We start from the raw sequence: 27,902 nt of genomic DNA, 5'->3' as shown, positions 1-27,902 counted from the left end.
GGTTCCCTGGGCTAATGGCTTGGGCTACGGGGCGGGCTTTTAATGAAGGGACGGCGGTGGGAAAGATGGCGGCGACTCTAGGACCCTCTGGGTGGTGGCAGCGGTGGCGGCAGCGTTTGTCGGCTCGGAATGGGTCCAGGATGTTGCTCCTTCTTCTTTTGATGGGGTCTGGGCAGGGACCACGGCAAGTCGGGGCGGGTCAAACGTTCGAGTACTTGAAACGGGAGCACTCGCTGTCGAAGCCTTACCAGGGTGAGGCGCCCGGGGCGAGGTGGTCGTGCACGGGGAGGGCTTCGGGATCTGAGCTCAGCGGTAGTGACCGGGGGTGGCTAAAGGCTCGTGGCCCCAAGGAAACCGCCGGCGGGGGGTGGGGGGCACGGGGACTCCCGCAGCGTTTGGGAGCCTCGGGTCCAAAGGGCAGGGGTGAGCTCTCCCCGCCCCCCGTTTTGGAAGTTTCTAGCAGGTCGAAGCCGGGCTCGGATGCCGCTAGCGCTAGGCCTGGACAAAGGGGAGCTCGGAGTTGGACAGCAGGAATGTAAGAAGGGATAGAACTGCAAATGGTGGGTAGTGACTGAAGGCCACTAGTAAAGAGCCGGTCTCCCGATGGAGCTGTGGATGTGCTAGAAATGAAGCGGGAGGCAGAACCGGGATAGAACTTAGCCGGACTGAGAAAGAGAAAATTCTGTTGCCGGTTAAAACACCTGCTCTCCAGTCCAGGAGCCCTGTTGATGAAAGAGGCTAGTTAGCTTTGCTCTGTTTAGGGTTCTTAGGCTCTTAGACACAGCTTTATCGACCAGAAAATTTATGTGGTTAGCTACAGAGAGGACCAAATCAATGCAGATGGCTTAACTCACACAAGTCTGTTTCCCCACTGGAGTGTGGGACAGCAGACAAATCACTCAAAGTGCAAGAGTGTATATACACAGCTGCTAAGGGTGATCATTTATTCACTCAGCAGATGCCCTGAGAGCCTCATCTGTGCTGTCTCTGGTAGCACAATGGACTATTACAGACACAGAGTTCTCACTTGGCAAGAGGCATGAAGCCTGAGGTACTGGGAGAAGTACCTTCACCCTTGCATTGTTAACAGAAAGAATGTGATTAAACCCTAGAGGCCTGAGAGTCAAGCTCTTTTTGGTAGAACTGGGTATTTTTTTTTTTCTTTTATGGTGCTAAAATTTACATATAAAATAGGAATGGATCTGAGCTGTGGTTATTGAGGCAGGAATAAAGTGCTAACTCTGATGTGCTCTGGAGTGTTCACCTGAGAAGGACTTTGTGAAAGGAAGCTGCGGAGATGGTAAGGATTTGAGATTTATGAAAGACAGAAGGTAGGAGATCAAGTGTCATGGAAGGGAGAAGATGATGACGACTCCAGTTTTAGGAGGGATCCGTGGTGGTTTCAGAGTGGGTTGGTGTTGAAGGAGTGTGAACTGATCTACTTCCTCCCTGTAGGTGTGGGCACAGGCAGTTCCTCACTGTGGAATCTGATGGGCAACGCCATGGTGATGACCCAGTATATCCGCCTTACCCCAGATATGCAAAGTAAACAGGGTGCCCTGTGGAACCGGGTGGTAAGAATTTTTCTCCCTCCTGTGTTGGTGGTCCAGAAAACCTGAAAAAGTTAAGCAGTGGCATATTGACTTAATTTTATTGTTTATCCCCAGTGCTCTGTCTTCTGTGGATGTCACGGATTTTCATTTCAGAGAATATGATGACCTTCACAGTGCAATCAGATATGTAGAGACATACTCTCAGTTGTTCCAGTTATAGCAAATAAATACATTTTGTATTTTCTGAGTCTTTTTTTTTTTTTTAAAGATTTTACTTATTTATTTGGTAGAGAACAAGAGAGCATAAGCAGGGGATCGACAGTGGGAGAGGGAGAAGCAGGCCCTCTGCTGAGCAGGGAGCCCAATGAGGGACTTGATCTGAAAACCCTGGGATCACGACCCGAGCTGAAGGCAGTTGCTTAACCAACTGAGCCACCCAGGCTCCGTGTTTTCTGAAATGTCTTAATTCCTGATTGACCTGATACTATTACTTCTTGGAGGTTAACAACTTAACTCACATTTAATTACTTCGTAAAGTAGAATACTGCTCTTTTAAATTTAACCTAAACTTCATCCCAGTATCTCGCCTTGTTATTTCACTCTGAAGTATCTAATTTTAAATTTTATTTTCATGTGAAAGCCACTTTGAGCCCCTTGGTCATTTTATTTGTCCTTCTCTGGACCTTTTCTAGCTACATTGTCTTCCTTGAGGTATGGCGGCAAGAAGTGAATGCAGTATTCCTGGTGTGGCTGCACTGTGATTTTGTACAAGTGTAAGACGATGCTTTCTTTTTGGTTTCCAGGGCTCTTTCTAAATCTTTTACAACCACTTTACTTTTGGGATTGACCTTGGCATTCTTTAATACTTTTTCTTGGGTTCTCATAAGCTAAGAATTTACTTTTTCATGGTTTTTGATTTATAACTTTTCATGGTCATAGATAGTGAACCTTAGCAAAGAGAACAATTTCTTTTCCCTGTTCATTTTATGTGACAGAATTCTAACAAACAGAGGGATAAGAGAAGTTTCTGCATGAGCTATTTGCACAAGCTGGCCTCTTAACCCAGATTGTAGTGTTGAACTCATTCTTGGAGAGAGTACAGGGCGGTGTGTTCTGGTAGAAGAGACTAAGGGCTAGCAATTGACAGACTTGGGTTCCAGATCTCGCTGTATCACACACCCACTGTGAGCCCTCCTCTATTACTTCTCTCATTGCTCCCTTTCTCCGTCTGCTAGATGCGCTTTGTAATACCTTCTCCGTGCCCACTAGGGTTATTGTGAAAACAAGACAATAGACACGAAAAACTTTGGAAAGTTAAAATGGTTACAGAAATGTGTGTTGTTACATTATGCATCTGTTATAAGTTTCACTGATGGAGGTCTCTGGTTACTAAATGATTATGTCCAGGGCTAGATGCTTTGCTGCTGTCTTGCTAGCTGCCCCTACATAACTCTTTAAGCATCAGTTCTAGTTTAGGATCTAGTTATCCTGCCCTTCTTCAGATTCTCTGATGCTGTATTTTTGTTATTGTTGTTCTCTATCAGAATAAGCTTTGGAGTTGTTTCTGAGTTATTTGAATAGGATGTATTTGTTTGAACGGTGGTTCTCAATTTGGCTGTCCAGGTGAGTTGATGCCTGTGGTTACATGGATTTTTTAAAAGCTCCCTAGGTGAATCTAATGTACAGCCAACTCTCAGAAGCTCTATGAGGTATGGCCCTGAGCAAAGGCATATGGCACTATGCTAGAGGAGGTCAAGGATAAGTGGCAGGCACCTCTTGGCTCAGTGTGAACCTCTCCAGCCCTGGTCTCATCCCAGGGGCAATAATACCTACCCACTGACTGTGGGGCAGCTTCTTGCCACTGAATTTCACTCTTGTCCTGAAATCTAAGTGAAACAGTAGATAGAGAACCCAGAACAACAACGCAGGGACTGGGCTCCTCAAGGTAGAGTAAGCTATCAGATATTGTGGGGTTTTTTTTTTAAGATTTATTTATTTATTTGACAGACAGAGAACACAAGCAGGCAGAGAGGCAGGCAGAGAGAGAGGAGGAAGCAGGCCTTGAGGAGCCCGACGTGTGGGGCTCGATCCTAGGACTCTCTGGGATCATGACCTGAGCCTAAGGCAGAGGCTTAACCCACTTAACCCACTGAGCCACCCAGGCGCCCCTGTTGTGGGGTTTTTTGATGAATTCAGAAGTAACTTCACCCCTTTGATTTGACTATGTGCTCCTGATACTAACACTTCTGGAAGATTTCCCAGAAATTAAAAATGAAAACTAAAAATGATCCAGCAATATCTTGCTCAAGAGCCAGAACAATCTGTATAAAGATTCCGGGTGAATCCTGTTGGTCTATCTGCTCCTCATTCCCTTCTTTGTTCATAGTGACTGTTAATCAGAAGCCTGTCTAAGCCAGATAGCTACTCCGCTTTCTCCTTGAAGAAGTGTTCAGCTCTTTAGAGCACTTAACTATCCACTTATCTCCTTCTCCATTTTTCCAAGCTTTTGATACACAGTTAAAGAAAAAAACCCCAAAGAACAAACACAGGAGTCTGTTTAGTACCCACCTCCTTAACGTTTTTCCACCAGAAGCTGTCCCTGTGATGGGGATGGTGGTGTTCTCCTTTGGTACATTTATGCCCGGAATTGGGCATGAGGTTTTGGAGAACTGTAACTTATCCTCTCTTGGGGAATTCTGGCTTGCCCCTCAGCTTGACAAAGGGCCAAGTCTAGCTAATTAGAGTTGTTTACATGTCTGCTAATTATTCCTGGAAACCTTTGCATAATGACTTAGCCTTTTTTTTTTTTAAATTAAAAAAAATTCTTTTGTAATGAATGAGAGTTTGACCTTTCTTGAAATCCATAGTTTTTAGACTGTCAGAGGAGTGATCTGAAGTTGCAGATGGCCACCTGTGCTCTAAAGGCTGAGATGTTTTGCTCTGCTGCCTCAGCGGTCTCTTGTCTTTTCCGACTTTGAAAAACTTCCAACTTTACTGTCCTGTTCCTATGGGAGATACTGAAGATAACTGGGAGGCTTATTCACTTTTCATAATAAATCTCATACACAGTTGGACGGCCTAACCTGTTTGATTTTATGATGCAAACACTTAGCAAGTCATAGATTTCAGTTTCAACCCTTTGCCTCATGTTGCCTGAACTTAGGTTTTTCCAAGTCTCTAGACCGCTCTGAGGGCTTGAGGGCTTTCACATTTCGTGCCCTTCATTGATTCCGGTGTCTTTTTCACTCTAGCCATGCTTCCTGAGAGACTGGGAGTTGCAAGTGCACTTCAGAATCCACGGACAAGGGAAGAAGAATCTGCATGGGGATGGCTTGGCAATCTGGTACACGAAGGATCGGATGCAGCCAGGTATCGGGACCCTGGGTGCTCTTGTGTGGGGTGCGGCAGGTCTGCTTTCTCACGTGCTCTCTCTTTGAGAAGCATATGTCCTCCCCTCACGGCCCCCCCAGTGCAGCAGTTTTCCCACTCCCTTGGATGTCTGCGGATGAAGACCAGCCTGTCCAGTCTCTAGAATGGGGTCTGAGTCCTAATAGAACAGCAGAACTTGACTCATCCTGGGGCGAGATTGTGCTAATTAGTTCCTTCTGGTTTCCCTTTGAGGCCACATGGCCGGTTGGGTGGGTGAAAGCTCCAGCTTTCCCAAACACAGGTGACTGGGTGAGCTGACTTCTTCGTAGCATGCTCAGTGAATGGTCTCAGAACTCCTTGAGTTAGGAGTTGCATGGGAACCGTTGTTCCGAGGATGTGGCAAACTCAACCTGATTTGACCTGATCTCTTTTTTGCAACAAGAAGCGGAACTTGGGAATTCAGCTCTCTCTCAGGGGCATAGTTGTCACCAAGCGTTCGTGAAGCAGAATTCTTTAGGGACGCCTTAGCAACCGGTGTGGACCAGGGAGCAGCTGTAGTGCTAAACAGTGTTGCAGTGGCCTTCTCTCTTCCCCCTGCCTTCAGTAACAAACAGCTACCGACTTTACTGGGTGCTTGGTACAGGCCCTGTACTTTGCGGGGTGCTTTTACATACGTTTTTTCATCTTAAAGAGAGGCCTGGGAGTCACTTGAATTTTACTTTTTTGTCCATCATAGTGATATGTTATTCCTTTATCAACTCTTGGCTTTATTTCATTGTTCATCATCTGTTCTCTCTCTCTAGGGCCTGTGTTTGGAAACATGGACAAATTTGTGGGGCTGGGAGTATTTGTAGACACGTACCCCAATGAGGAGAAGCAGCAAGAGGTAATGGCAAGTGTCAGAGCTTAGGTCAGCTGCACTGACATCACAGTCCTTTGCCTCAGGAACATTCATGAGGGAACAGGGGCTAGAAAGTGAGGGTTTTCGTTCTATTTTTTTCATCTGTTGAACTTGAAAAGTTAATATCCTTGTCAGAGTGTTCTAGAGAGAACGGTTTATGGTGCACAGTCCTTTGGGAATGGCTGTTGTGAATGGGGACTTTTTCTTTAGTGTTCACAGTGTTCTTTTGTGCACATTAGGTAGCTGCCGGAATTGAGCATGCTTGGCCGGTTGGTGATTTGGCTCCTAGGCCCTGCACCAGAGCAAGCTGAATTTATATAACTCAGCTCCCCTGACTTAATAGATCACCGCTGTGCTCTCTTCTGTAGCTTGCTCACTCTGTCGAGTCTCATTTTCTTCTTCCTGTTTTTAGACCCGAACAGCAATTCTGTTGTCCTGGCGGAAACGTTGTAAAAGGAAATTGGGGTCCCAGCATTTTGTTCCAGTCCCGTTTCTGGCTGTTGGCAGAAGCTTCTTGCTTTTTGTTGGCTGACCCTAGGGTTCTTTAGTACTTTCTTATACTGCCAACAGGTTTGTTTTCTTTGCCTGATGGCCATGACATCAGATGGTGGGAAAGCGATTATGACAGGTTGTTGATGGGTATCCTGTAGCTAAATAATAGCAAGAAGGGCAGGATTGAGGATAGAGACAGAACTCACTTTATTTTTTTTCCTTTCAAGTTTTTTATGAAAAACTGAAGGCTTATTAAAAGAAATGGGAAGAATACATGATTATCTGTGCAACACCCAGATTCAGCAGTTTCAGCATTGCACACAGAGTTCACCGTAGGAGGTGGAAATAGAGACCCAAGTTAGGAGAATGACGTTTTTTGTTGTGAGGCAGTTCACAGTAGCTTCTCCGTGTTGCCTGTGGTCCTTGTCACTCCACCATACAGCAGGTGCTTAAATGGTTGCGAGACTTAGTGAGAAGACCAGCATGATCCTTGCACTCAGGCGCACTGAGATGTGAGCATGTTCCTGGGGGGAATGTGGGGTGCTGTAGAAGACACACAGGCATGTCGAGCCTGGAGCGGGACAGTGTGGTAGTGGTGGTGGGGAAGGCTTCCTCCAGGAAGTGACATTTACACTGATGTCTGCAGAATTAGGAACCAGTGTGCCGTGCAGAGGGAAAAACACGTGTTAAGGTGATAAAGTGAGAGAAGGGATCAGAGAGAGATGATGCTAGAAAGAAAAACAGAGCCCCAGTCTTGCCATGTTGTGCAATTTCAGGGGCCACCATTCCTGTGGCATTCTTTAGTATTAACACTGTTGCCTGTTGGACAAGTTGACTGGCCCCTGAGATTGAGCGGTGTCTGCTTGGGTGGGCGGTGGTTTGGCTCTTTGGACCAGTGCCAGAGCTATCTGAATGTAGGCGACTCGTCCTCACCGTGCACACTGGGGCCAGATTCTAGAGTGAGGTGTTCCTGGTAGGGAGTCTGGGCTTTACCCTAAGGGGGTAAGGTTATAAAGGACTTTAATGAGGAGACTGTCATGACTAGGTTTACGGTCATGCTGAGGAAATAGTGGTAGTTAGAGATGCATCTGTAGGGTTATGGGCTTTAGGGCTTGACTAGACTTCCAAATGTGGCTCTCTGCTTCTTCCAGAGAGTGTTGAGAGTCTCTTAGCTTCCATTTCACCATCGGATAATAGTAGTTCTCATTTGGCAGATGTGATGGGCTTATTTTGTAAGAAGAGTCATGTTAATCAATAAAATTAGTTTCGGTTAGTAAAAATCGGCACTTTTTCTGGCTATTCAGGTTCTCACTCCCAGCTATATATATTGAGATTGCCTGGAGTGCTTTTAAAAATACTGACGTCCAGGGGCACCTGGGTGGCTCAGTTAATTAAGCATCCCACTCTTGATTTTGGCTCAGGTCATGATATCAGGGTCGTGGGATCGAGCTCTGCATTGGGCTCAGTGTGGGGTCTGCTGGAGATTCTCTCCCTTCCCCGTGTCTCTCCCCCACTGCTTATGTGTGCATGTGTAGCGTCTTTGTCTCTCTAAAATAAAATACTTTATTATTTTTTAAAAAAGATTTTATTTATTTATTTGACAGACAGAGATCACAATCAGGCAGAGAGGCAGTCAGAGAGAGAGGAGGAAGCAGGCTCCTTGCTGAGCTGAGAGCCCAATGTGGGGCTCGATCCCAGGACCCCGGGACAGTGACCCAAGCCGAAGGCAGAGACTTTAACCCACTGAGCCACCCAGGTGCTCCATAAAAGAAATAAAATATTTTAAAACGTGAAATAAAATAAAAAAATAAAAATATGGATGTCCAGGCCCCAGGCTCAGAGTATAATTCTGTTTGTCTTAGGTGCGGCATAGGCAACCTTTCTTTTTCAAAGCGCTCCGGGTGAGTCACATATATAGTCAGGATTGGGAACCCCTGGACCAACATGAGGTCCTTGTTTCCATATTCGTTGTTTACCTGTTAAATACATTTGTTTATTAAAACAACATTTAAGAAAACTAATCAAAGTGGTTTCTGTTTATTTGGTGGCTCTTATGTGCCAGGTACTTTACAAATACTGTCTTAATCCTCATCAAAGCTCCTTAGAGTTAGTATTATTTTTCCCCATTTACGAATGAGTACAGAAGCTTAGAGAAATGTCTTGTTCAAGGTCACAGCCAATATAAATGGAGTCAGATTTTGAACATAGGTCTACCAGATTCCAGAGGCTGTGCTTTTTTTTTTTTCTCTCTTTAAAGGTTTTATTTATTTATTTGACAGAGAGAGAGATAGTGAGAGAGGGAACACCAGCAGGTGGAGTGGAAGAGGGAGAAGTAGGCTTCTGGCTGAGCAGGGAGCCCAGTGTGGGACTCGATCCTGGACTCTGGGATCATGACCTGAACCAAAGGCAGACACTTAATGCCTGAGCCACCCAGGTGCCCCAGAGGCTGTGGTTTTAATTATGATGCTCTACCCCCTCCCATTCATTGTTTCTTCTGCCAGGTTGATTTCCTTGAGAATGGAGACATTTATTATTCTCATATCATCTCCTATGTAATTTCAGTTCTTAGAGCTTATATTCAGTGCAACAAGCTGGAGCTATTTTAGAGGGTAAAATCAAGTGTGTTTTGTTGGCGGCATGGTTTACTTAGATACCCTACATAAAGGTGCCAGGCCTTGTTTCCAACACGCGTACATGTTATTTACTTGTAACTACTCTTTGGGGGTAGATATTACTGTTATCTCTACATTATGGGTAAGAAACTGAAGTACGGAAAGGTTAAAAAAATTTGTCAGTGGGAACCTAGGTGGCTTGGTCAGTTAAGTGGCTGCCTTCGGCTCAGGTCATGATCGCAGGGCTGTGGGATGGAGTCCCCTGCTCAGCGGGGAGTCTGCATCTCCCCCTCCCTCTGCCTGCTGCTCCCTCTGTGTCAAATAAATAAATCTTTAAAAATAAAATTTTGTCGGAGAGGGTTTGCTTCCAGCCTACAATCTCATTATTTTGCTTTATTATTTTTAAGTACATCAGAAGAGGGTGACAAATATGGTACCTTTTGAAAACTTGCAAATGTCACATAGAAGATGTGTGGGACGAGAACAGGAGCTGGCGGGAGGGAGTGTGGAACAGTTCACCAAATCCCTCAAGGTGGTGGTAAAAATGTTTTTCTGGTTTCTTGTTTCCTCGTCACCAGAGTACACGACCTTGTTGCTCACCTTACTTGCAGCCACATTTGTTCATGAGGAAATATAGGGAAAATACTAGCAACCAGTAACGCATCTGAGAACGGGGTGAGGGAGTTCAGTTTAGGCTTGGCTCTCTGAAATCAGGACAGATTGGTAAACCTAACATGTTTATGTTCATGATATCAGGGTCGTGGGATCGAGCCCTGTGTTGGGCTCAGCATGGAGTCTGCTGGAGTTTATGTTTGTAAACATAAACATGTTTATGTTATGTTTAATAGATATGTTAAACATGGTAACCTCAATTTCCCCGTCAGCAATAAAGTAATTGTAGTTTAGGTGAGTCAAGAGTTGAACTATTTTGGTAGTGCAAGGTACTGCCTCTGCCATAGTGAGATTGCCAGATCATAAGTGGTTGTTAAAAATGATAGTGGGGGGGGGGGGCGCCTGGGTGGCTCAGTGGGTTAAAGCCTTTGCCTTCAGCTTAGGTCATGATCCCAGGGTCCTGGGATCGAGCCCCACATTGGGCTCTCTGCTCAGCAGGGAGCCTGCTTCCTCCTCTCTCTCTGCCTGCCTCTCTGCCTACTTGTGATCTCTGTCTGTCAAATAAATAAACAAAATCTTAAAAAAAAAATGATAGTGGGGGGAAAAAATGATAGTGGAAGAAATAGGAAATCTGGATAGATCTGTAATAGGAAGAGATTGAATTAGTAATAAAAAATGACTCACAATGAAAAGCCTGGGTCCAGACGGCTTCACTATGTTTCTATCAAACAAAGAAAGTAGAGTTAATACCAGTTCTTCTAAAAAATTCTTACAAAAGGGTGCCTGGGTGGCTCAGTTGGTTAAGCAACTGCCTTTGGCTCAGGTCAGGATCCTGGAGTCGTGGGATGGAGTCCCGCATCAGGCTCCCTGCTCAGTGGGGAGCCTGCTTCTCTCTCTGACCTCTCCCCTCTCATTTTCTCTCTCTCAAATAAATAAATAAAATCTTTTAAAAAAAAAATTCTTACAAAAAATAAGAGAGGACACTAACCAGCTTATTCTTTGAGGCCAGTATTATTCTGATGCCAACACCGCACGAAGACATCAGAAGAAAAGAAAACTACAGACCAATATCTCTTATAAATATAGATGTAAAAGTCATCAACAAAATACTAACAAACCAAATCCAGCAATATAAAAAGGGTTATAGGGCGCCTGGGTGGCTCAGTGGGTTAAGCCGCTGCCTTCGGCTCAGGTCATGATCTCAGGGTCCTGGGATCGAGTCCCGCATCGGGCGCTCCGCTCAGCGGGGAGCCTGCATCCCTCTCTCTCTGCCTGCCTCTCTGTCTACTTGTGATCTCTCTCTGTCAAATAAATAAATAAAATCTTTAAAAAGGGTTATATACCACAACCATGTGTATTTATCCTAGGAGTTCAATTTGCTTTTTTTTTTTAAGGTTTTATTCATTTATTTGACAGAAAGAGAGAGCACATGCAGGCAGAATGGCAGGCAGAGGGAGAGGGAGAAGCAGGCTTCCCACCGAGCAGGGAGCCTGACACAAGGCTTGATCCCAGGACTCTGGAACCATGACCTGAGCAGAAGGCAGACACTTAACCAACTGAGCCACCCAGTCACCGCTCAGGTTGCTGTAAAAATCTGAAAATTAAAGAGTGCCTGGCTGGCACAGTTGGAAGAGCATGGAACTCTTAATCCCAGTGTCCTGAATTTGAGCCCCACGTTGGTGTAGAGATTACTTAAATAAAGACTTTTAAAATCTGAAAATTAACGTGATAGACCATATTAATAGAATAAAGGACAGCATCTGACTCCCTCGGTCAGTAGAGGGTGTAACTCTTGATCTCAGGGTCATGAGTTCAAGTGCCATGTTAGCTGTGGAGCCTACTTAAGAAAAAAATAGAATAAAGGACAAAAACCATATGATCATATCAATAGATGTAAAAAAAAAAATACTTGAGAGGGACGCCTGGGTGGCTCAGTGGGTTAAATCCTCTGCCTTCAGCTCAGGTCATGATCCCAGGGTTCTGGGATTGAGCCCCGTGTTGGGCTCTCTGCTCAGCGGGGAGCCTGCTTCCTCCTCTCTCTCTGCCTGCCGCTCTGCCTACTTGTGATTTTTGTCAAATAAATAAATAAAATCTTAAAAAAAAAAAACAAAACCTTGAGAAAATGTAGTATCTTTATGTTAATAAAAACACTCAACAAATTAGGAATAGAAGGGAACTTTTTCAACGTAATAAAGGGCATCTATGAAAACCCTCAGGTAACATCATATTTAATTGAAATACTGAATGTTTTTGCTCTAAGATCAGGAATAAGATGGGGACATCCATTCTTGTTACTTATTTTTTTTTAAAAAAGACTTACTTATTAAGAGGAAAAAAGACTTGTTTATTTTAGAGAGAGAAAGAGAGCAAGAGCATGAGTGGGAGGAGCAGAGGGAGAGGGCGAGAGAATTCCAAGCACACTCTGAACTGAGTGTGGAGCCTGACTTAGAGCCTGATCCCAGGACCCTGAGAGAATGACCTGAGCTGAAACCAAGAGTCAGATGTTCAACCAACTGAGCCACCCAGGCGCCCCATTCTTGTTACTTCTTTTTTCTTCTTTAAAGATTTTATTTATTTATTTATTTGACAGAGAGATCACAATCAGGCAGAGAGGCAGGCAGAGAGAGAGGGAAGCAGGCTCCCCACCGAGCAGAGAGCCCAATGCGGGGCTCGGTCCCAGGATGCTGAGATCAGGACCTGAGCTGAAGGCAGAGGCTCAACCCACTGAGCCACCCAGGCGCCCCCCCCCATTCTTGTTACTTCTATTTAGCATTGTACTGAAGGTTCTAGTCAGGGCAATTGTGTAAGAAAAGAAAAGAAACATCCGGATTGCAAAGGAAGAAGTAGAACTGTAGATGACATGATGTTGTATGTAGAAAATCTTAAAGAATCCACAAGAAAACTGCTAGAACTAATGAATGAATTCAGCAAAGTTGCAGGATACCAGATCAACATACAAAAATCAATTATACGTCTGTATGCTGGCGCTGGACAGTCAGAAAAAGAAAGTAAGAAGACAGTTCCAGCGGCGCCTGGGTGGCTCAGTCGTTTGAGTGCCTTCAGCTCAGGTCATGCCTTCAGCCTAGGGTCCTGGGATCGAGCTCCGCGTTGGGCTCCCTGCTCAGCGGGGAGTCTGCTTCTCCTCCCTCTCCCTCTCTCCCTGGCTTGTGTGTGCACACATGCTCTCTCTCTCTCTCAAATAAATAAATAATTTTTTAAAAAATTCCATTTATACTATCATGAAGAATAAAATACTTAACAATAAAATACAAATAATTAAAAATAAAAGTAAACTCTGAAAACTATAAGATACTGTTGAAAGAAAGTTAAGTCCTAAGTAAATGGAAAGATATCCCATGTCATGAATCAGAAAACTTAGTATAGTTGATCCTTGAACAGTGGGGGGTGGTTAGGGGCACCGACAACCCCACTCCTAACACACTGTTGACAAGCCACACATAACTTTTGACTCCCCTGGAACTTAACTACTAATAGCCTACTGTTGACCAGATGCCTTAGAGATAATATAAACAGTTGTTTAACACATTTTGTATGTTATATGTATTGTATACTGTATTTTTTACAATAAAATGGGCTAAAGAAAAGGAAATGCTATTAATATCACAAGAGAAAATACATTTATAGTACTGACTTTGTATAAAAAAACGTTGACATGGAAGTGGATCTGTGCAGTTCAAGCCCGTGTTTTCGAAGAACAACTCTATTGTTAAGATGATGATGCTCCCCACGTCGGTCTCCAGATTTGACCCATTCCGGGTCTGTCAGAAACCTAGCTGGCTTCTTTGTAGAAATTGACAAGGTGATCTGAAAATCAGTATGGAAATGCAAGAGAACTAAAATAGCCAAAATAATACTGATAAAGAAGAGCAAACGTCCTCATTTCAAAACTTAATACAAAGCTACAGTAATAAAGACAGCATGGTACTGGCATAAGGATAGACCTGTAGATCAATGGAATAGAATTGAAAGTCCTAGAAGTAAGTCTTCGTGTTTATGATCAGTTGATTTTTGATAAAGCTGTCAAGATAATTCAATGGGGAGAGAACCATTCTCTTTCTTTTTTTTTTTAAGATTTTACTTATTTATTTTTTGTTTTTTTTTAAGATTATTTCTTTATTTGACAGAGAGAGATCACAAGTAGACAGAGAGGCAGGCAGAGAGAGAGAGAGAGGGAAGCAGGCTCCCCGCCGAGCAGAGAGCCCAATGCGGGACTCGATCCCAGGACCCCGAGACCTATTTATTTGACGAGAGAGAGAGATCACAAGTAGGCAGAGAGGCAGGCAGAGAGGGGGAAGCAGGCTCCCTGCTGAGCAGAGAGCCTGACTCAGGGCTCAATCCCAGGACCCTGAGATCATGACCCGAGCCAAAGGCAGAGGCTTTAACCCACTGAGCCACCTGGGCTCCTGAAAGAACCATTTTCAACAAAAGGTGCTGACTCAACTGGATGTCCACATGTAGAGTCATGAAATTGTCCCCACCTCATACCATACACAAAATTTAACTCGAAATGAACTGGAAAACTAAGTGTAAAAGCTAAAACTATAACTCTCAGAAGAAAACATAGGGTTAATTCTTCATTACCTTGGATCAAGCAAAGGTTTTTAAGATACGACACCAAAAACAAAAGCCACACACACAAAAACATGATTTGGGAAAAAAAAATAGATTATACTTTTTAAATTTTTTTTTTAAGATTTTATTTATTTGAGAGAATGACTGACAACATGAGCAGGGTGGAAGGGGAGAGGGAGAAGCAGGCTTCTTGCTGAGCAGGGAGGGGCTTGATCCCAGGACCATGTGGATTATGATGCAAGCTGAAGGCAGATACTTTTTTTTTTTTAAGATTTTTTTAATTTATTTGACACAGAGAGATCACGAGTAGGCAGAGAGGCAGGCAGAGCAGGCTCCCTACTGAGCAGAGAGCCTGGCTCGGGGCTCGATCCCAGGACCCTGAGATCATGACCCAAGCTGAAGGCAGAGGCTTAACCCACTGAGCCACCCAGGTGCCCCATGAAGACAGATGCTTAACTGACGGAGCCACCCAGGCACCCTTTTCTCCGTTTTTACTTTTTTTTTTTTTTTTCCCAGGGGCAGGCACCTGGGTAGCTCAGTCAGTTAAGCATCTGATTCTTGATCTCAGGGTCATGAGTTCAAGCCCCACATTTGCTCCACACTGGGCATGGAGTCTACTTTAAAACAACAACAACAAAAAAAAAACCACCCCACAAAGCAACAACTTATGCTTTGGAGGATAGCATCAAGAAAGTAAAAATAAAACCCACAGAATGGGAGAAAATCAATGAAAATTGTATATGTGATAAGGGACTTGTTTTTATATATTCTAGATATAGTTCAATAGTAAAAAAGACAACTCATCTAAAAATGGCTGGGTCAGTTGAGCATGTGACGCTTGATCTTGGGGTTGTGGGTTTGAGCCCCATGTTGGGTGTAAAGGTTACTTGGAAAATAGTTTTTTGGGGTTTTTTTTAGAAATTTTATTTATTTATTTGACAGAGATCACAAGTAGGTATAGAGGCAGGCAGAGAGAGAGAGGAGGAAGCAGGCTCCCCGCTGAGCAAAGAGCCCGATGTGGGGCTCGATCCCAGGACTCTGGGATCATGACCTGAGCCGAAGGCAGAGGCTTTAACCCACCAATCCACCCAGGCACCCCGAAAATAGCTTTTATCTTACAAAAAAAAAATAACCAAAGGATCTGAATAAGTATTTCCCCAAAGAAGATACACAAAGACGGAGAAACATGAAAAGATGTTCAGCATCATTAGCCAACAGGGCCATACAAATCAAAACCACAATGAGATGCTACTTAATACCCACTTGTGGCTATTTAGTCATAGCTAAAATAAAAAAGACAAATCCTAACAAGTGTTGGTAAGGGTGTGGAGTAATTGGAACTCTCATACACTGCTGGTTGGGAATGTGAAATGGGACAGTCGTTTTGGAGAACAGTTGGTCAGTGCTTCAAATGTCTAAATACAGAGTTGATATCATCCATCAATTCCACTCCTAGGTGTATATACCCAAGAGAAATTGAAATCACGTCTACACGAAAAGTTGCATAAATGTTCATAGCATTGTTCATAATAGTCACAAAATGGATATAACTCAATGTCCTATCAACTGATGAGTAAACAAAAAATATACATATTAAAGATTTTATTTATTTATTTGAGAGAGAAATTGTGTGTGCACACACGAGAGGGGCAGAGGGAGAGGGAGAGAGAATTTCAAGCAGACTGCCTGCTGAGTGGGGAGCCCTATGCATGGCTTGATCTCATCACCCTGCGATCATGACCTGAGCTAAAATCAAGAGTCGGATGCGTCACCAACTGAGCCACTCAGGTGCCCCCCTTTCCTTTCCTTTTTTTTTTTTTTTTTAAATTTAAGATGTCATTTTTTTGTTAGAGAGAGACACACACACAAGCTAGAGGAGGAGCAGAGGGAGAGGGACAAGCAGACTGCACTGAGCACAGATCCCAGCATGGGCTCAGTCCCACTACCCTGAGATCACAACCTGAGCCGAAACGAAGAGTCAGTTGTTCAAGAGACCGAGCCACCCAGGCACTTCCCCTTTCCTTTTTTTAGAATCTGGAGCCATTCTCCAATATTTCTGTGTTTCAGGTTATATTAGAGACCTAGGGCTTTTGTTTTGTTTGTTTCTAACAGTATATACTAATCACTTTTCCATAATGATTTGAGAACAGTGAAGCATGGAGATTGAGCCAGGGCTGTGGGGCCAGACCACTTGGCTTCCAGTCCTGGTTTTACTGCTTAAACAAGCTTTCTTACCAGTGCAGTGGGGATATTGATATCACCGCTTATGGTTGTGAGAAGTAAATGAATGAGTATGTGCACATTACTCACTACAGTGCCTGGCACAGCGTAAGTGCTCTGAAAATGCCCGTTATTCTCATTCACACCACTAAATGCCATTCCCAGGGTACACTTTGCAGAGATCTTGGCAGTAGCTTTTGTGGCTCTGTTCTTTCCCTCTCCTCTCCCACTCTCCTTTTCTTCATATCTAGGTTCCAGAGAGCAAACTTGGCTAGCTTACTCCACAGAACTATGCCTTAGGTTGGAAAAAACGACTCTAAGAAGAGTGGCTCCTAAATGCCAGTTCATGAACTCATATTGGTTGGTAACAAGTTTCACTGATTTTTTTTTTTTTTTTTTTTGAGATCTTATTTATTTATTTGACAAAGAGCACGAGTAGGGAGTGGCAGGGAGAGGGAGAAGCAAGCTCTCTGGTGAGCAGAGAGCCAGCGGTGGGACTTGATCCCAGGACCTCCCAGGACCCCAGGATCATGATATGAGCCGAAGGTGGATGTTTAACTGACTGAGCCACCCAGGTGCCTCAGTTTCACTGGTCTTAACAATGGGAATAGTAGGGGCACCTGGGTGGCTCAGTTGTTAAGTGTCTGCCTTCGGCTCAGGTCATGATTCCAGGGATTGAGGATTGAGGATTGAGCCCCACATTGGTCTCCTGGCTCGGCGGGAAGCCTGCTTCTCCCTCTCCTACTCCCCCTGCTTGTATTCCCTCTCTCAACGTCTCTCTCTGTCAAATAAATAAGTGGGTGGCTCAGTGGGTTAAGCCGCTGCCTTCGGCTCAGGTCATGATCTCAGGGTCCTGGGATCAAGTCCCGCATCGGGCTCTCTGCTCAGCGGAGAGCCTGCTTCCCTTCCCCTCTCTCTGCCTGCCTCTCTTGTGATTTGTCAAATAAATAAAATCTTTAAAAAAAAAAAAAAAAAAAAAAAAATAAGTAAAATCTTAAAAAAAAAAAAAAAGAAATAGTAAAGTGAATTCATGAATGCTAAATTGTTTATCATGAAATTCTGTTATTTTTTTGTATTAAAATTTTCTTTTAAAAATGTTTATTATAGATGGTTGTTCTGTCATTATTGTATTTTAATGTTTATAGGTTAAGAATGGCAAACCCATTAATCTCCAACATATTTTTGGAGATTTTACCAGTCTGTGACAGCCAATGGTCCAGGAATTACTGCTCTAAAAGATGCGTGTTTGCCTTGATGCTCATATATGCGCAGCTGGGAGTAGTATTTGTATCTAGAATGAATGAACGTTTATTGACTCCCAGACACCGTACTAAAGGCCTTATATCTCATTTCATCTTCATGATCAGCCCTGTGAGCTAGCTCTGTATTATCCTCTCTGCTTACAGGGAGGAAGTGGAATGTCTCAAGGTAATCTACCCAAGGTTATACAGCTCTGAGCCTATACCTGCTGTTAGAACCCAGTCTCCCTGATTATAGAGGCCAGTGGGCTCCTTTTCCTGTCTAGTAGTTTACAGTTACTTGTGTGCTTGGAATCTGTGGGATTTTAGCATAGGATCCATAAGTCCGCAAGTTCACAGGTCTCCCTTCAGTCAAGATAGGCTAAGGGTACAATTGCCACATAAAAGGCTTTTTTTTTTTTTTTTTTTAAGTGGCTTTGTAGTAGAAAAATTTGGAAACATTTCTTCTTCCTACAGGCAATAATCATTTGGACGATAGGTAGGAGTGACTCTAATTTTTAGTGACTCTTAAATTAGGAATGAAACTACCACCTTGCTTGAGTCTGAGGGATTCTTCAGCCTTTGGTTCTGGCTATATATAGGCTGCTTTCCAAGGAAAGAAAATGAGCTGCTGTGTGAAATTAGTGGCTTCCCAAGGAACACTTAACTCCTGCCTGGGCATGGAAAATAAGAGGGCATTTAAAGACTTACTACTAGTGTGAGGTGAAAAGTTGAAGGCCAAGTCACAAGTTGCTGAAGTAGACAGATTCTGTCTCCAAAGTTGTGGGGTGCTGTGTCTGGTGCAGTGGTTCTTAAATTTGGCCACACATTACAACTGTCTGTGGTGCTTTTTGAAAAATATATGGGAGCGCCTAGGTGGCTCAGTGGGTTAAGCCCCTACCTTTGGCTTGGGTCATGATCTCAGGGTCCTAGGGTCAAGCCCCGCATCGGGCTCTCTGCTCAGCGGGGAGCCTGCTTCTCCCTCTCTCTCTCTCTGCCTGCCTCTCTGCCTACTTGTGATCTCTCTCTGTCAAATAAATAAATAAAATATTTTTAAAAAAAGAAAAATAGATGATCCTGTGCCCCGCCCCTCCCAGACCTATTGAATGAGACTGAGTGAGGGACCCACGTGGGATTGCAGCTGGAAGGCTCTCCCAGAAGATGCTGGGGGCCAGCTTACCTCTGGCTGTTACCGGATAATCAGATGCCTCACCAGCCTTGGGAAGAGGAAGGCTCTGATGGCTTAAGGAGAGTTGTCCCAGGCACTTTCTTGAAAGGTGCAATGTAAACTTCTGATCATGTGTGCTGGGGTTGATAAATGAGCTACCCAGGGCATTTTTAATCCCTTCTTTTCCCTGATCGTTCACTGAAGTTAGGAGCATTCTTTTTAGAAGCCCATTCCTGTACGTTGTTTGACGTACGTTGTTCATACTATGAATTCCCTTGTTCTACACGATCGCCATAGGAGAGGAGTATTGGGAATTGGACCATCTACTGACGAACTCCGTACCCTTCTGTAGACCTGCGCATAGTCCACCAGCAGCAGGGAAGCAGAGCAGTGGGGGCCTGTTCTGAGACTTGCCCTGCGCTCCTTCCTCCCTGTGGCTTCTGAGGCCCAGTGTGATCTGGCTTGTGTCTCAGCTCACACCTGCCTCTCCCTCACTGGCTGTGTGTCAGACACTGGTGTCTCCTCCTGGTCCTCAAAGAGGTCAATCTCATGCTTCTTATGCCCGCAGATCTTTTGGTGGCTCTCTCCGACGACGAGGCCTCAGCTCCTCAGAGAGCTTGTTCCCTTAGCAGTTTATCATGTTGCCTGTTTTATTCTCATCATAGCATTAGTACTCTCTGAAATGCTTTTTTGTGAGTTGTATTTCTTTAAGTAGTCCCTGTACCTAAAGTAGGGCTCGAACTCATGACCGTGAGATCAGAAGTTGCTTGCTTTTCTGTACTGATCTGTTGTTTGTCTCTTCCATTCTAATGTCAGCTCTATGAGCCCCCGGCATCTGGAACAGTGCCCAGTTCCTAATAGGTTGCTCACTGATAGAAGGAGGAATGCTTCGGGCTCTACACCCTCACACATCCTTCCCATAGGGCAGGGCTGGGCGGAGCTTGTGTAGGTATCTCCTGTTGCTAGTAGCTTAGAACTGGAGCAGTTTTCTGGACCAACGCTAAATATCCTCGAGCCTCTTGATTTTTCTAAATCGGTCATGCTGCAATGCTCCCACGGAACTTTTTCCCTGTCCACATATTGTAGGTTAGAATGACAACGGCTGTTTGAAAATATATGTCCATAAGGTTCAATTAGAGGGTAAATGAGCCCTCTGGATTAGAGTTAACTCCGTAGTCTCTCAAGTGGTGGGATTTTTATCCTTTGGGCAAGATCTTAGGCTGAGATCCTGGGCAGTAAACGCCATCTTGAATTTGGAAGTAACTGGCCCTCTTTGTCACTCCTGTGTCTCCCCTTGCTATAGAAATGCTGTTGCCTGGGTACAGACAAAACACGTGGCCTGGCCTTCTGACTCAGAGACATAAGCGAAGTGGGGCCTTCTTGGACAGTGTAATGCTGTGTGTTTTATGAAGTCTCTGAAAGCCTCAGAGAGGTTTTCCTAGTGGGCCCCTTTAAGAATCGGATAGTAACAGACCCTCTCCTTAGAAAACATACAAGCATCTGTGCACATAGTTTTGCCTGTAATTTTGAGGGGTGTGAGGACTTGCTAAACGTCCTCCACAGATCCGGCAGTTTTGTTTGGGGATTTAGCTCGGTTTGCTCATCCACCATGGCTGGGTCAAAGCTCTTCCATGGCTGTTTCTTTCTGACCTGGTCTCCTGTCTTCTGTGTCCTCTCTCATTTTTATAAAAACCTGCTGGACCCTCTCAGGCCCAGAAGAGGCGATATTCTCCAGGAGTCCAGGTACTCAGTCTTGACACGCCATGGCCATGCCTTACTCCCTCTGTGTCCATCCAGCATTTGCTCCTGTTCTCACCCATGTGGCTGTTGTCTTGAGAGTCACCAGTCTCTGATTTTGACTGCATCTCCACCTTGCATGTTGACTGTTGAGGACAATGAGGAAGTCACCGGAGAAGGGGCATGTGTCATGTTTCCTCTCCTCTCATCACTCTGCCTCCGCACTGCCTCAGCACTGGGCTGGTTCTGAAATGGTTAGCCCATCGTTTCTGAGGGCGAATTCTCTCCTCCAACTCTGTTGGAGGGATGGGGCCTCTGAAGTAGGTGGGAAGATGGGTAGCTTATGGGGAAACTCGCAGTAGGAGAACTTGCCCAGGGTATTATGGGGAGAAGTTATGTGTAGATGAAGCTTAAGTGGGCCAGAAGGTCTTTTGACTAAGAACAGTCCTTGTGGCTGGAGAACACCAGCTAGCAGCCTGGTTCTGGCAGTGCTGGTTCTGAGTCCTGATCCATTTAGCATCCATCATACGCTTACAGGATTTGAGGATTTGAAAGGAGCTATCTGGAATGGAAAGATTTCCCTGATGAAACAGGTATTTTCAGAGTACCTGCTATGTGCAAAACGCTCACCTGGGAGGGTGGCGGGTGGGAGGTTGTGGGGGATGGAAGGTGGGGACATACAAGTATAGTGATTTTTTTTCCTTTGAGAGGTTTACATGGCAAACTGGGGAGAAGGTGTATATACATCAAAAAGAAACCACCAGTCCTGGGCCATGTATGTATGTGAGTGCCAAATAGTGATCTCTGGAAGGATTCGAGTCAGACTCCAGAGGGGCCATTTCAGGCCCACCTGGATTGGTAGCAAGGAGGATTCCTGAAGGCAGGTGGAGAGTTCGTTTGCTTCCTGGGCCATAGCCTTTGATCATCTGAGTGTGCATTCCCAGGGGCTGCTATCGATGAGGTGGAGTGGTTGTCTGGTCTGCCGGAGGGGCTCGGCTTATATGTGCGAAATTCCCATTGCTGTTTGTATAGGCATTCCTAAGCATGCTTCCTTACCATCCTCTGTTCTTCCTTCCCTGCCTTCCCAGCGGGTCTTCCCCTATATCTCAGCCATGGTGAACAATGGCTCACTCAGCTACGATCATGAGCGGGATGGGCGGCCTACAGAGCTGGGGGGCTGTACGGCCATTGTCCGCAATCTGCACTATGACACCTTCCTTGTGATTCGCTATGTCAAGAGACATTTGACGGTGAGTCCTTGCTTTCTTGACCCGTTGGTGATATGGGCTGCCTTGCACCTGCTGTCGTAGCCCTGATGTATCTTTTCTTTTTATTCTAGATAATGATGGACATCGATGGCAAGCATGAGTGGAGGGACTGCATCGAGGTGCCCGGGGTCCGTCTGCCCCGGGGCTACTACTTTGGCACCTCCTCCATCACTGGGGATCTCTCGGGTACTGCCATGAGGGCTCTTTATTTGTCCTGAATGAGGTCATGTCTTGGGAGCCGGGCCTTAGTGAGGCTTCTGAGGGTAGAGTCAAACAAACAGAGCTGTGGGAAGTACCTGGACAGTGCTTCTCTTCTGGCGTTCTGGTACCCTTAAACACTCCTGCCCCAGTCCTAGGCTGTCCTAGTGCAGTTGGCTCTAGGAGAGTCGATGCTAATGGAACGCAGGGTCTGCCTCTTCAGGCCAGCTCTTCCAGCCCGTGTTTAAAGTTCTGTGCTTCGTGGTATCTGGTGCCCTTTCTGCAGTCTGGTTCCTTCCCATCCACTTCCTGGTGTGCCGAGCTCCCCTTCTCTAAAGCTTTTCCTTGAACTCCTGGACTCTGTTGTCCCTCTTCTGACTGCCCCCCAGCTTGGTGTTCGAATGGGTTGTGTGTTCAGGGGCTTCTGTGTCCAGGCCATCTCCCACTCTAGCCCGCTGCACTTGGGCCCTCCGGGCATCTCAGCCAGACCGTTAGCACTGTTTTCATCCAAGCTACTTCTCTTTCCTTGGCACACATGGTACTCTCTTCTCAGCCCTTGCTCTCTGTCCTCTCTTTAGCTGGTTTGACCAGTTATTCTGCAACTCCTGCTTGATCTATGTGGCAGTAACAGTACCTAGTTCTTTTACTTTTCTCTCTCTGGATTTTCTTCCTACTTATTTCCAACTCGTAGCTTCCCCTTCCGCGTTTATTCTGTCCCTTGGCTTGAGCTTTAATCATAACCTCTTTGGAGAAGAGGTAAGGCACTGAACTTTTGGGCTTTTTGACTAGTATAATTCATTATGAATAAAGCTAGTATGAAATAGAATAATTTTTGTCTATCTGAAAACATCTGTTTCTCTAGATGTTTAATGATACTGTCTACATTAGTAAGTCTCTGTTCTCTGGCTGTAGGATAGCCCTAAATACAAATTAGATCTTTCTCTTAAGAAATCCAGTCTCTAGTGACCACCCTGGTAGCCATGAGCACCCCTAGCATTCAACTTTGTGGTCTCTTAATACCAGTTCCCGCTAAAGGAAACAAGAGCTTCTTGGAGAAACAACTGATGCCAGGTCTGAGGCAGGAAACAGGGAAGCTGGGAACTTCCCAGGAAAGCAAGGAAGATAATAAACTTCTGGGTTCATGTAAAAGAGCTCAAGAGCCAGCTTGAATGGGCTCCCACTGGAGGAAGATGGGTCGTGTTGAGCATCTATAAGATGTATAAGTTCAATGTCTTGAAACACATTAAATATGTTTGAATCAATTAGATTATAACAACGCTTTAAAAAGAGAAAAAGGGGGGCGCCTGGGTGGCTCAGTGGGTTAAGCCTCTGCCTTCGGCTCAGGTCATGATTCCAGGGTTCTGGGATCGAGCCCCACATCGGGCTCTCTGCTAGGCAGGGAGCCTGCTTCCTCCTCTCTCTCTCTGCCTGCCTCTCTGCCTACTTGTGATCTCTCTCTCTGTCAAATAAATAAATAAAATGCTTTAAAAAAAAAAAAGAGAGGAAAAGGGCACCTGGTGGGTCAGTCAGTCAAGCGTCTGTCTTCCATTCAAGTCATGATCCCAGAGGTTCTGGGATGGAGCCCTGTGTTGGGCTCCCCGCTCAGTGGGGAGTCTGCTTGTCCCTCTGCCCCTCCCAAACTCATGCACGTGCCTGTGTGCATGCTCTCAAATAAGTAAAATCTTAAAAAATAGAGCTAAAAAAATGGGAGTCCCTAATTCCTTGATCCTTTCTCTAGTAATTATTAGTGAGATACTCAGGGTGATCGTTATAAGCTGCAGAGAATGTCATTGTCCAGATGGGAAGTGTGTGCCATGCCCCGAGCTATGCCCTGCTCAAGGCCTATTAATCAGCTGGCATGAGGCCCTTTCCTATCTTGCTTGGGCGTATTGTCTGCACGGACGGGAAGCTGTGGTGCTGTGTCTTTCCTCACTGTGTTCCAAGGTTTTACATCCGAGGTGGGCTTTAATGCTTGCATTATGTCTAAGTTTTTTTAAACTATATAGGTAATGCATGCCTGTTGATAAAAACTGTAAATCCTCAGTAATATAATTATTCTCTATTCCCCATCCTTATTTTTACATGAAAGAAAACAGGTTTCAGTTATTTTTTTTCAGTCACTGCTAGCGGGGCACTTGGCTGGTGGCTCAGTCGGCACAGCATCTGACTCTAGATTTTGGGGTCGCGAGTTTGAGCCTCATGCAGGATGGAGAAGTTACTTAAAAATAAATGTTTCTAAAAAAAATTCAGGGTCACTGCTAATGAGCTGTAGCGTGAAACTCCCAAGATACCTCTTTTTGAGGTGGTTTGGGTCCTCCCTGTGCTTTTTTCCTTTAGATAATCACGACGTCATCTCCCTGAAGTTGTTTGAACTGACGGTGGAGAGAACCCCAGAAGAGGAGAAGCTGCATCGAGATGTGTTCCTGCCCTCGGTGGACAACATGAAGCTGCCTGAGGGTGAGCGCAGGGGATCCAGGAAATGGCCCAGTGCTTAGAGAGGAGATAGATCCCTGTGCCTGGGAGGTCTGGGGTGACTTGCACCCACAGCTCGCTGGGCCATTTCCTGTGTTCATGGAGCACGCGTTCCTGCCATTCTGCTGGTCTCCATGTTACAGATGAGCAGGGCTTCTCAGGTGTTTGATTGAGGCCCCTGGAAAGGGAGGGTCTTTCTGCCCTCTGGCTCCCAGAAATGAGTGTCAGAAACTGGAGACTTGACATTTCGCCAACTGGGTGGGCTCCCTGATTCTGACTTGCTTTCCCTCTTGTTTCCTCAGTGACTGCCCCATTGCCCCCGCTGAGTGGCCTGGCCCTCTTCCTCATCGTCTTTTTCTCGCTGGTGTTTTCCGTATTTGCCATTGTCATTGGTATCATACTGTACAACAAATGGCAGGAACAGAGCCGGAAGCGTTTCTACTGAGCTATCCCACTACTGCCGTGCCTGCGGCTGTCACCGTGAGCCAGCGCTGGCCTGAGTGTCGAGCCAGCTGGGTCTTCTCCGGTCTCCAGCAGCTGGTCAGGGACTCTGTTCTCTCACTGAAGCTTTGAATGCAGGGATACTGCATTGCCATGGTGGTCCATGGGGACATTTAGCTGGTTCAGGAAGCCCACCTACCCCAGGGCAGCGCTGCTGTGATGTGCCTTTCCCTGCAGTCCTTCCACTTGGGAGCGAAGAGGGACAGAGAGAATATATACGGTTCTGATGCCAAAAATCACAGAAAAGAATTTCATAGCTCAGGCTGCCTTGTTGTTGGACTCAGAGGATGGTTGTGTTTCATTTTTAAATCTGCAGAGAACACAACACGGATAACTCCTCACACCTTCCAGGCATATATTTGTTGGGTTTTTTCTTTTCGTCCAAGCCTCTGTCTATCTGAGGAATTGTCCCTGGAAATCCGGATGGAAACTTCTTCCCTGTGTTGCCTTCTCCCTCCACTCATTGCTCTCTCCACATGCAGCCTGAGCTAGAAGAGACATCTGGATGCCTCTCTTTTGGAGCCTGGGGTTGCAGAACAGACCGATGTTTCACTGACCCTCAGTAGGTGGCCACAAGTGGAGGGCTCTTTGGCTCACTGCTCAAGCCGTTGTTCTTTAGCGTGCATCTTGGTTCTGTTAGTTTGTGACCTTCCCAGTTGGTTCCTTTAGGCCCTCAGTCAGGTTTGGCCAGAAGTTGGGTATGCAAGTCAAGAGAAGCTTGTACGACTTCATGGTTGTCAGGGGAGTAACTAGGAAACTGACCAGCTCCATGTTTCGATACCAGAAGCAACATTTGCCATGTGATCTGGCCATGTGGAGATGTTTCTGGACTCTGGAGCCTGATGAACTGCATGTTTGGTGTTTATCATGACTTTTGAAATCCTACTCAGAGTGGTCAAAATGTAAAGAAGCTTCCTTTTTATAGCCTCGGCTTGGATACTCTCCAAAGAGGAAACTTGACTTCTCTTCCTTAATGGTTAAGAAACAGTTGCTATTCTCCTATTGCAAATCTGGGAGCAATGGACCCTCGTCCTGTGTGCCTGGAAGAGTTCATTGTCATTGAACAACAGAGCCTGAGTGTCCTCCTCTGTGGGTCAATCCTTATTCCACTGCCTTATCTGACAAGGGGTCATGTGCTGCTCACCTGTCTGCCCTGTGATTAAAACGGCCAATAGGCCAGTCTCCCTGGAGGGCCTGGAGCTCTGAGCTCTCCTAGCCATGTACTTCTGTAGCCTAAGGGAAATTCTTAAAATGGCTGATGAAAACCAGACATGAGTTTCCAATTCAGTGTCCTTCCTTCTAGGGGTGGTTTGTGTGGGGGGAAGGTCTGGGCTTTCTTACTGAACCCTAAGCCCGAGAACCCTCACCTTGCCTTCTCAGTTGGGAAAGAAGCCCTCAGGTCAGCCAGAAGGAAAGGAGGTCACGTTGGCTGGGTATAGGTTTCTATCATGTTGGGCTTTCTTCTGTCCCTCCCATGTGCTTAAGTGAGCATCACAGGCTGTAGTGCTCTCCTGAAGTGCCAGTAAAGTGGGATCCTCCCAAACCTTCCCCACAAAAGCAGAGCAGCTCCGGGGTACCAGAGCAAAGCTGGGACCTGGAGCTTGGCCTCAGCACCACTTAGAACTGACAACGCAGAGGACTGTTCTGTCTTTTTTTGAGGGCAGGGCGAGATTGGCTAGACCCCTGTGGTGGGGGGACCCCTGTGGTGGGGGGACCTCGGTGGGCTCTTGAGATGACGCAGGCAATGGTGCAGGAGGAAGGGGTCTCATCATGGGGGAGGGTATGTGTGTGCATGGTGATTGAGTTGATGAGTTCTGTGCGATTCCAGCTCGTGGGCTCCTTGTGGCTTTTGAAAGAGGACGGGGAAGACATGATGTATAGTCCCCACCCAGCGGGGGGCCAGCCTTTGAGAAATGTGTGATGCAGAGAAACTGAGCATGGTAGGTCCTGCCATAGCACTTCCTTTTTGTTCTTAGAAACAAGTATTTCCCATTGTGAATGGGACCAAATACCGTTCTGGGTCCTCGAATCCCAGGTGTGCCCTAGAGGAGGGAGAGGCTTTGTACATGCACAGTAGGGGTCCGAGCAGAGACCTCAGAAAACTGCTTACCCCCACGTGAGCCATTTCTCTCCTCACAGTCCCCCATTCCTTTGGTTTCCCTCTGACTTCAGAGCCTCTTAGAGAAGACCCTGAGGACTAGAGGTGTTATATAAAGTTGTTGTTGTTCCCTGTCCTCGTGAGTCTTGCTTTCATGGTTTCTTCAACTCCCTTAAATTACAGGGTAGCTCTCTGTGACAAAATGTGTTTACTTCAGTGGGAAAATGACAACAACTCTGTTCTTGCCCCTCATTGCATATGTCCCAGAAGCCCCCCCGCCTATGTCCTAGAAGATAGAAATGACAATTAGTAGGAAGCGCAAGGGTAGGGCCAATGATGGGCCGGAGAAAAGCCAGGCAGACATGGACTAATTAGTCTTGTGGGGCTGGAAGTTCTGGAAAAATGTCTTGCAGGCGATTCATAGGTCCCTGGAGGAGCTTCAGCTCCTGGTCTGTGGTAGGATTTAGGTTCTGATGCTGGCTGGCGAGGATGGAAGAGTGGGCGTTGCTGCTGCTGGGCGGATTCATGATATGGGTGGGTGTTTTAATGGGAGCATTCAGCCGAAGTTCCGGTTTGATCCAGCTCATGGCCAAGTAGTTCTAGAGAGAACAGGCAACAGTTAGCCTGAGGGAGCGGCTTGAGGCTGTCTCTGCAGAGTCCTACCAAGAGCAACTAGTGCCTTCGTCCGTCTCCCCAAGGTGGTCACTCACCGGCGCAGAGTAGATAAAGTTGAACAGCATAAGTGCTATAATAAATATGATTGCCCCGAGGATGATTTTGAAGTGGTAGCGTTTCCAGAAAATGCGGCAGAAGATTGTCACAGGTGACCGCAATATGAGCAAGGTGTTGGGGCGTCTGTGCATGAGCAGA

The 27,902-nt window shown here is 45.7% G+C and overlaps 2 protein-coding genes across 6 annotated transcripts in view; one reads left to right on the top strand and one right to left on the bottom strand.

The window, feature by feature from the left end:
• The first annotated feature begins 59 nt into the window (after nucleotides 1-59).
• On the top strand, nucleotides 60-27,147 carry LMAN2L (lectin, mannose binding 2 like). Of its 5 annotated transcripts, XM_045981355.1 has the most exons (10): nucleotides 236-252; nucleotides 1,456-1,574; nucleotides 2,246-2,326; nucleotides 4,805-4,922; nucleotides 5,726-5,808; nucleotides 20,469-20,501; nucleotides 21,584-21,745; nucleotides 21,835-21,949; nucleotides 24,299-24,418; nucleotides 24,736-27,147. In XM_045981355.1, exons 4-10 carry the CDS (start codon nucleotides 4,913-4,915, stop codon nucleotides 24,876-24,878), a joined length of 666 nt encoding a protein of 221 aa, XP_045837311.1. In that variant the 5' UTR covers nucleotides 236-252; nucleotides 1,456-1,574; nucleotides 2,246-2,326; nucleotides 4,805-4,912; the 3' UTR covers nucleotides 24,879-27,147. The 5 variants fall into 5 exon arrangements, with proteins under 5 accessions (XP_045837308.1, XP_045837309.1, XP_045837310.1 ...); XM_045981352.1 differs by lacking the exon at nucleotides 2,246-2,326 and having other exon boundaries at nucleotides 60-252; nucleotides 24,736-27,143; XM_045981354.1 differs by lacking the exons at nucleotides 236-252; nucleotides 2,246-2,326 and adding an exon at nucleotides 71-184.
• A 162-nt stretch (nucleotides 27,148-27,309) lies between these two features.
• Nucleotides 27,310-27,902, bottom strand: part of FER1L5 (fer-1 like family member 5) — a 53,073-nt gene continuing 52,480 nt past the window's right edge. The window contains exons 50-51 of the mRNA XM_045980514.1: nucleotides 27,743-27,887; nucleotides 27,310-27,631 (exon numbers count right to left, since the gene is read on the bottom strand). Of these exons, the coding sequence (XP_045836470.1) occupies nucleotides 27,404-27,631; nucleotides 27,743-27,887 (373 nt within the window). The 3' untranslated portion in view covers nucleotides 27,310-27,403. The remainder of the gene's footprint in view (nucleotides 27,632-27,742; nucleotides 27,888-27,902) is intronic.

This window comes from Meles meles, chromosome 16 (genome assembly GCF_922984935.1).
Source record: "Meles meles chromosome 16, mMelMel3.1 paternal haplotype, whole genome shotgun sequence".
In the NCBI taxonomy this organism is placed as follows: domain Eukaryota; kingdom Metazoa; phylum Chordata; class Mammalia; order Carnivora; family Mustelidae; genus Meles; species Meles meles.
Note: the sequence above shows the minus strand (reverse complement) of the source record. Positions and strands in the feature narration are given on the sequence as shown.

What these genes read in the sequence shown, in the direction of transcription:
- LMAN2L (XM_045981352.1), top strand. Translation starts at nt 66, where the DNA reads ATGGCGGCGACTCTAGGACCCTCTGGGTGGTGGCAGCGGTGGCGGCAG. An exon ending in GTGCCCTGTGGAACCGGGTG is followed by an intron (nt 1,575 to 4,804) that starts GTAAGAATTTTT and finishes TTTTCACTCTAG; the next exon opens with CCATGCTTCCTGAGAGACTG. An exon ending in ATGTCAAGAGACATTTGACG is followed by an intron (nt 21,746 to 21,834) that starts GTGAGTCCTTGC and finishes TTTTTATTCTAG; the next exon opens with ATAATGATGGACATCGATGG.